Source organism: Myotis brandtii, unplaced genomic scaffold, assembly GCF_000412655.1.
Source record: "Myotis brandtii unplaced genomic scaffold, ASM41265v1 scaffold8, whole genome shotgun sequence".
NCBI classification, from domain to species: Eukaryota; Metazoa; Chordata; class Mammalia; order Chiroptera; family Vespertilionidae; genus Myotis; species Myotis brandtii.
This window is the reverse complement of record NW_005371219.1, coordinates 7595579-7604161: the sequence shown is the minus strand read 5'-3', so window position 1 is coordinate 7604161 and position 8583 is coordinate 7595579. Positions and strand designations below refer to the sequence as shown.

Sequence of the window (8583 nt, the reverse complement as noted above, 5' to 3'; positions counted from 1 at the left end):
AGAGGCCCTGGGTGCATGACCTCATCCCGACATCAGGAAAGATGAATGTGGAAATAAGTGTATAGGGACTCTTTCCCCCTCCCCACGTGGGAGTCTGTGCTGTGAGATTCTTTCCCCTTCCCCACATGGGAGCCTGTACCTGTTCTTCAATAAATTTCCACCTTTGCTATTTAAAAAAAAAAAAGAAATAAGAGTACACCATGAATTCTGTGATAGATCCTACAGGGCTGGCTGACTACTGGAACCCATGGGCAGGAGAGAACCCATGAGCACCTATAAGGTGCCAGGCACTGAGCTTTTATCCATCCTGTCATTTACTTCTCATAGCAACTTATTTTCCATTATCATGCCATCTTACAAATGCAAAAATAGGATGAAGACTTTAAGTGGTTAAATCATACACTAGCTAAAAAGTAGAAAGAGGAGTTTAATCCACTGATGTCTCTTAGCCTGGAGCAAGTCTGGATTAGAGGTTCAAGGTTCCAAACATCTACTAGAGAAGTGTATCAACTCATCATAACCATGAAGGTTTACATGAAAAAGGGGGGTAGGGATGGCTGATATTTAAAAGCTGTGAATAGTTTTGTAAAACAAAGACTAAATAATACTAAAATAGTGATCCCTGATGTATTTTAGAAATAGATTTTCATGTCAGGTTGAAATGGATCAAAATGCTTTTCTAGTTTTCATCTAAATGTGTCTTGGGTCATCAGACTTAATTTCGTGATGACTTAACTCTGAATTTGTTAATAATATTGCAAGTGTTTTTGTAATCCAACTAATGCCACTTTTTTGACAGAATGAAAACACGAAGAAAGATGACCTTTTGATGGAACAAAATGAAAATCGCCCAGCGCAAATAAGTCTCCATCAATGGGCCGGGGAGCCTGTCAAGCAGGAAACAGAGACCGGGTAAAGCTAAACCATTTCATTGTTGACTCACGGAGATGGGTTCAACACTGCGGGGACACGGAGTGACTGACCGATGTGGAGGTTATATGTTAACTCTAAAATATGTGAAGCTGAAATAAAAACAAGACTGTGAAAGCAGGCAAACTGCTAAATTAGTGTTTCACTTTTAACAAGAGGGATTGCTAAGAGAAATGTCTTTCTATATTTATACATATAAAGTAATTACTTTATCTTCAGTGCAATTTTATTTTATTTTTTATTTATTTTTTAAATATATTTTATTGAATTTTTACAGAGAAGAAGGGAGAGGGATGGAGAGTTAGAAACATCGATGAGAGAGATCGATCAGCTGCATCCTGCACACCCCCCAGTAGGGATGTGCCCGCAACCAAGGTACATGCCCTTGACCGGAATCGAACCTGGGACCCTTGAGTCTGCAGGCCAACGCTCTATCCACTGAGCCAAACCGGTTCGGCTGGTGTAATTTTTAAAGAGTGGCTTTTATGAAACTTTCTTAAGTTAAGTAAAGTGACTTCAACTTGGTGTATATGAATTTTCCAGACCACTTTGAGATGAAAGGCATTTATTCCATATTTCTTGCCTGCTACAGGTACAACTACGCAAGGGCCCTGCTCCTGCTGGGCCTGGATGATGGGACTGGGCCTAGTGATGAGGATCCTGTCCTAAGGAGAGGGGCCTACCTGTCCTTTCTGTACCTGCGCCACCTGCGAATCAGGGAGCTGCAGGTCCGTGGACACTGGTTTCAGGCGTCTGAAATGCTTGGTTGTCTGGAAGTGGGGCTTTCCTTCTGTTCCAGGAGCAACACATTTTTACACTTTGTTCTTTGTTCTGATTTGTCCATGAAATCGGGCCTTTCTGGGGGTGGCGTGTTCCTTTTTCAGCAGTAGGATGGACCTGCCCACCTCCAGGGCCCCACTCGAAGTTTTGCTCTAGGCGTGGCCAGCGAAGGGCCAAGTCCTGAGGCTGTTCTCTGTTTCAGCGCATCTGCTTAGGAATTCTGAACTACTTCAGATCTGTGGAGCGGACGCTGACGATCAACACTTCAGGCCTTACCTTGGTCGCGGGGAGCCTGGTCCCCACCATAGAAGAGAGTTCCTGGGTAAATACGGCAAAAGGAGGCTCGGGCACCTTGCAAGGCCTGGGAGCTCACCACTATGTCCATGGGACACCTGCCGAGCACAAGGTAAGGTGTTCTGCTACAATTTTTTCTTTCTCCATTATCCTGTCTCCCAAGCCCCCTTCTTCCAGGCACCTGCAATCAGTTAACTTGATGGAGTAACAGGTGGGGGTGTCTTATGGAAAGGATTTTTTAAAAAATGTGGTGAAAAGGGAAATGGCTTTTTAACCGCAATAAAATGCTGGGTCCACTGGAGAGCAGGACACAGGCAGAGAGCATTCTAAAAGCAGCCCTGGCGGGCACGATGCAAAGGAAAACTTTCCAGCTGCTGGTGTGTGGACTCTATGGTAGACAGAGCACGAGGGGCCCTTTCTGTTACCCTTGCCCGAAAGCCACATGTCCTTACAGAGCAGCTCTTGTAAGGCCCTCCCTGGCATTGCAAGGGGTACCTTTTTGCCTAGTGTCTGTTTTCCAAGCCCTACATGAAAAAAAAAATAGATTAAAAAACAAAGGTAGAAAATTTTTTGAAAAAGCTGAACAATAAAGAATCTCTTATCCCTCCAAAAACCCGTTTGCCTCTTGGTGCTTTTACTCTCTCTTGAGTGTATTTTACGTTGTCTACAAAGTTCATATTAAATCCCTTCCTTTGGGAGCAAAGTTGAAAATGCCTGTGTTTTCTTGGACTATTGTAGATACTCTTGCATTACTTTCATCTCAATCTCTAGAAAGTTTATTCTTGAAGGTAGGATTAAATATGAATTTTATCTTCTTAAAGATACTAGGTTGACAAATGTGGAAAATTAAATCTAGCTACCAAACCAAGTCATGTTCTAAGCTTGTATGAACCCTGACTTATACTTGACATGTCTGTAAGGGTGTGAAATCTTACGATCCCCTGTCATTAATATACAGAGTCTACGGTAGCACTTCCAAAAGAAATATAACACAAGCCAGACATATAATTTAAAATTTTCTAGTAGACCCATTAAGAAGTATAAATAGACATGAAATTAATTTTATTTTTTAACATGAAATTAATTTTAATATAATGTATTTAACCCACTGTATCAAAAATAGTGTCACCTTAACATATAATCAATATAAAGAAGTTGTTGATAAGATATACATTTTTTTGTACTAAGTCTTCAAAATCTGGTGTATACCTTATATGTATAGCACATCTCAACACAGACAAGCCACATTTGAAGTGCTCAATAGCCACATGTGGTTAGAGGCTATTATATGGAACAGTTCAGCTCTAGATATTGAAAAACATTTTCTTAAAAAAAAAAAAAGAAAGAAAGAAAGAAAACATTTTTTTTAATTTTTTTCATCCAGTCACCTACAGTCCAACTCAGTATTTAGGAGAGTTCTCTTTTTGGTCTCCTTTGCTAACAAATACCCCCCTCCCAGCCCCCTCACCATACACAGGCTTCACTTCATGGAAATGAAGGAGAAGAGGGGAGACAAATCCTATCCTTCCCCGTTGACTGTAGGAGGAGCTTCTCAAGGGTAATGCAGTATTTCTTTCCTGTGCTGTCATAAATGTTAGAAACAACCGCATCCATAGAAGCTGCCAGCAGCTACTACTTTAGCACGAGAATCTCAAGGAAGTAACCTTTACAGGGTCTTTAATAGGGTCATGTGGTTTGGTTGCACTCCATGTGTGTGGCCTTGTCAGCTTTTAAACTAGAATGTCCAGATCTAACTATGTGATTCTTCCCCATGTAGGGGATGGGAGGCACAGATGCTAATTTGTTGGGTTGGTCTCACCAGGCCCAGGGCCGAGGCTACTGGGAGCAAAATCATTGGGCTCACCAGCCTGGGGAGCTGACATTTATTCATCCACTCATTTATTCATTCCACAAATGTTCTGACCAATTAAAATACTAGGCATAGGGGATACAGCAGTAAACAAAACTAGCACAAATCCCTGCCATTATGGGACTATTGAGTGGAAAGAGACAGACATTAAATAAATAATATACAAAATGTCAGATGGCTTGGCACCAAAGCTTCCCAGACATCCTGGCCCCTTACAGTTGGATGAGGCCTAGTGGTGAGCTTTGGCCAGGGAGCTGTGAGCAGTAATGACATGTGTCATTTCCAGTCCAGAGCATTTAAGAACTGGTTTATGACCCTCTAGCTCTATTCCCCTGCTGCAGGCAATGGAATGCATGTTTCAGACTACAAAATAAAAACATCCTGATCCCTGGATCACTGCTGGAATATACCTGTCTAAAAGCAACTAGTCCTGCAGTAGGATTTGCATGAGTGAGAAATTAATTTTAATTGTAGGCCATTGAGCCTTGGGGTTACTTATCAGAGAATAACCTAGCCTTTCTGGACTAACAAAAATGGTGTTAGGTGCTACAGAAAAAAAAATGATAAGAAAAGGGGGATAGAGAGTGGTGGAGGTTGGTGATGGGCTGTTCCAGTTATAAGTAGGGTGATCATGGAAGGTCTTCTTGAGAAGGTATTATTTGAGTAAAGACCTGAAAGAAATCAGGAAGCAAACCACGTGGCTAACTGGGAGAAGAGTGCCAGGTAGAGGGGAGGACAGTGCAGAGGCCCTGAGGCACAACAGTGTCTGGCAGTGTTGCAGAAACAGCAAGGAGTTAAGAGCAGTAGAGTGCATGAGGCAGAAATTGGCAGGAAATAGGGTTAGAGAGATTGGAGTGGTGGGGAACAAGTTATGGACCACTGTGAGGACTTTGACTTTAACTTTGAATGAGAAGTGGAGCCCTTTGTGAGTTTTGAGTAGAAGAGGGATGTGGCTTCACTTACATTTTAAAAAAATATATTTTTATTGATTTCAGAGAGGAAGGAAGAGGGAGAAAGAGATAGAAACATCAATAATGAGAGATAATCATTGATCGCTGCCTCCTGCACATGCACCACACTGGGGATCAAGTCCACAACCTGAGCATGTGCCCTGACCGGGAATCGAACCATGACCTCCTGGTTCCTAGGTCGACACTCAACCACTAAGCCACACCGGCTGGGCTTGACTTACATTTTAACATTCATGCTGCTGTATTGGGAATAGACTGACAGTACTTTAGAGTGGAAGCAGAGACTAGTTAGAAGGTTATTACATTTATCAAACTAGAGACAGTGTCTGAGAAGACAGCATGGGGAGAAATAGTCAGATTCTGGATATATTTGAAGGTAAAGCCAGTATGATTTCCAGGAAGAAGAGAGTGGAATGGGAGAGAAAAAGAGAAGTCAAAATTGATTCAAAAGTTTTGGCTTGAGCATATGAAAGTTTGGAGTTGCCACCATCTAAGATGTGGTTGGAGCAGGTTTGTTGGAAATACCAGGATCTCAGTTTAGGACATGAAAATTCTTAGATGCTTCAGGCAGCAAAAGGATGTATAGTAAGTTCTCACTTATCATCCTCGTTAGGTTTTACGACTTTAAGTGAAACTATCCTATATAATAAAAGGCTAATATGCAAATTGTCCATTCGACCAGGAGTTTGACCAGGGGCAGGGCCAGCTGGCCAACTGTCTGCAGCCCTTCCCCCTGGCCGGTCCCACCCCTGATTGCCGCCCCCATTGGGGGCGGGGCCAGCCCTCCAACCACCCGCATCCCCTCCCCCTACCCAGCCTGATTGGCCATGATAGAGGCCAGCCGGCCAGACTCCACCCATGATTGAATTCGTGCACTGGGCCTCTAGTGTATAATGAAACTAGTTTACCACAGGCTAATTGACAAAAACAAGAGTTAAATTAAGAATCTCATCAATGTTATAACAAAAGGGTGTCAATTGAAGACCTGCTGTATATATTTTTCACATATTAGGTATCTGATTAATGTTTGTTGGACATTAACAGACTGGTTGAGAGCTCACGAAAAGACAATATACATAAAAGTGTCTTGTCAAGTATATCATGCTGTTCAAATGAAAAACAATTCGTTATGATAATATTATACTCTGCAAGTAATAAAAGTTTTTTTAAGTATTTGAGATTATAGCCAATGGATTGAGTCATTCACCTAACAATTTTTTGTGAAATTCTTAGATTATTATTAGCTGAAATTAATGCAAAGATGATTTAGAAAAAGCTAGTCAGAGAAATAGTGTCTACATTATCAGAACCTAAAATTCATATTAACAAGTGATGACAGCAACCAATAGAGTGAAAAGAATGAATGATGGGCCACCGATTTTCCTATAGTTACTGTACTCGAATAGTTATCTTGGCATCAGTTATTTTGCAGACTTACAACCATATGAATCATTCCAAAGACCAGATTACTTCTTGCCCAAACAGGTAATTATTGTCTTCCCCTTCCTACCACTCCTCTAAGCGTAATATTGAAGAATCAATTTTCTTGACCACTAAAACTTTATAAGAAGGGTCCTTCACATGGCCAAGGAAGAAATTAAAATTAAAAGGAAATATGATAACAACTGAGTCATAACCTTGTACGAAATAATTTGGCCATCTGGTCTTCAAGGTGTCTCTCCACTGGACATAAGCATACATTTAAGAGACAGGAACTGCGAGAGGGAAGGAGAAGGAACATGCATGTCCATAAAGGGCTTGAGCAATGAGATGGGGTGGGGAGAGCGGAAAAGGAGACCATTTAAATAGATGATGGCATTATAGTCAGTGTTTTAACACGTTTTGCTTTCCATCTGCTTCAGTACTTAATACAGTAGTCATTTCTTTACATCTTATGAAATTTCCCTGTACAAGAATTTGGGAAAGGTCTTTTCCAGTAAAGTGGATAAAGGAGAGCTCATTTTGCATAACAGATGATAAGTGCTAAATGCCAACAGAAGCCAACATGCTAGTTTATAAATCTAAACAAGTTGTTTGATTTTTGTATGTGGCATGTCATTTCTCAGCATCTTTTCTGTTTTCATTGGTGCCTATCATTCTATAAAAAACAGAACTTTGACTTTTGGAACTCTTAGCCAAAGTAAGTTCCTAATTTTTAAAGTTTTATATCTAAAGACTAGCCAAAAGCAAAGTAAACAAAAATAACAACCTACTAGAGAAATGCTTAACTATGAAATATCCTTTTAATGGAACACGAACCACAGCTATTATTTAGAAATGCTCATCCTTTTACTTATTAGAAAACTTCTACGTTTCTGCTTGAATAATTAAGAACCTATAATTGAATGGGCAACTCATTAAAGAGTAGTCTTCAGGGAAATGAAGTATGTCATCATCTGGTGTACTTATAACAGCACATTAAATCTAATTATAGTAGCATGGGATTGAATGGACCCCTAGAGTACCCCTCACCCACCTTTCTGATATTGACAATTAACTATCCATGCTGATAATATTTTGCCCTGAATATGAAGGTTGCAGAGAAGTTCCCGTAGTTAGACAATAGGCAATGCCACATACACAAACCAATTGACAGGTCTATTCAGAGATAAGATATGACTGCTTATTAAAATTTGTAAATCAATGGATTGTACCCAACAATCAATTACTTAACTTAGCAAACATTTTATGTTATAAGAATGAATAAATGGGGGGGGTAAAATTTGGGGGGTAAAATATTGGGAACCATTGGTTCCACAGCTAAAATGACTCATAAATAACAACTTAGAAAATCAGAATATATATATCATATATATTAGCAAGTGTTGGAGAGGTTGTGGAGAAATTGGAACTCTTGTGTACTATTGGTGGGAATGTAAAATGGTGCAGTCATTGATGTAAAAGAATATGGTGATTCCTCAAAAGCGTAAAAATAGAATTACCATATGATCCAGAAATTCCACTTCTGAGTATATATCCAAAAGAATTGAAAGCATGATCTCAAAGAAATATTTGTACCCCTCTGTTTATAGAGAATTATTCACAATAGCCAAAAGGTGGAAGCAACCCAAGTGTCCACTGAGGGATGAACAAATATGATGTATATACACACATGGAATGTCATTCAACCTTAAAAAGAAAGGAAAATTTAATACATGCACAACATGGATGAACCTTGAGAACATTATGCTAAGTGAAATAAGCCAGTCACAAGATGACAAACACTATATGATTCCACTTACAGGTGGTATCTGGAGTCATCTAGCTGAGACGCTAAATAGCATGGTGGTTCCAAGGTTGGGGAAGTCAAAGGGGGAGTTATTATTTAATGGGACAGAGTTTCAGTTCTGCAAGATAAAAAGAGTTCTGGCGATGGATGGTGGTGATAGGTGCATAACAATGTGAATGTACTTAACGCCACCCTAACTGTACACCTAAAAGTGGCTCAGATGGTAAATATGTTATGTGTATTTTATCATTTAGAAAATATATATATATATATTTTTTTAAAGTAGGCCACATGTTTTTAACCTTTTTTTTATTATTGCTGCCTCCCAAAGAACTCTTTTTAGATACTTTTCCCCGATGATCCTTTTCCAAAGAAATATTAATAGCAGAGATATGCCATATATGTGTACAGTATGTATGCCTATGTTTTATACATTAAAAGAGTAAGATTTTTTTTTGCCTCCCAGGAACTACTTTCCACCCTCATTGAGAATGCATGCATTAGGATGT

The 8583-nt window shown here is 39.8% G+C and overlaps 1 protein-coding gene across 1 annotated transcript in view; it reads left to right on the top strand.

Annotated features, from left to right (window-relative positions):
- The first annotated feature begins 522 nt into the window (after positions 1-522).
- Positions 523-8583, top strand: part of LOC102246103 (transmembrane protein FLJ37396) — a 42342-nt gene continuing 34281 nt past the window's right edge. Inside the window, exons 1-4 of the mRNA XM_014531274.1 lie at positions 523-528; positions 800-912; positions 1523-1658; positions 1913-2116. Coding sequence (XP_014386760.1) covers positions 523-528; positions 800-912; positions 1523-1658; positions 1913-2116 — 459 coding nt within the window. The remainder of the gene's footprint in view (positions 529-799; positions 913-1522; positions 1659-1912; positions 2117-8583) is intronic.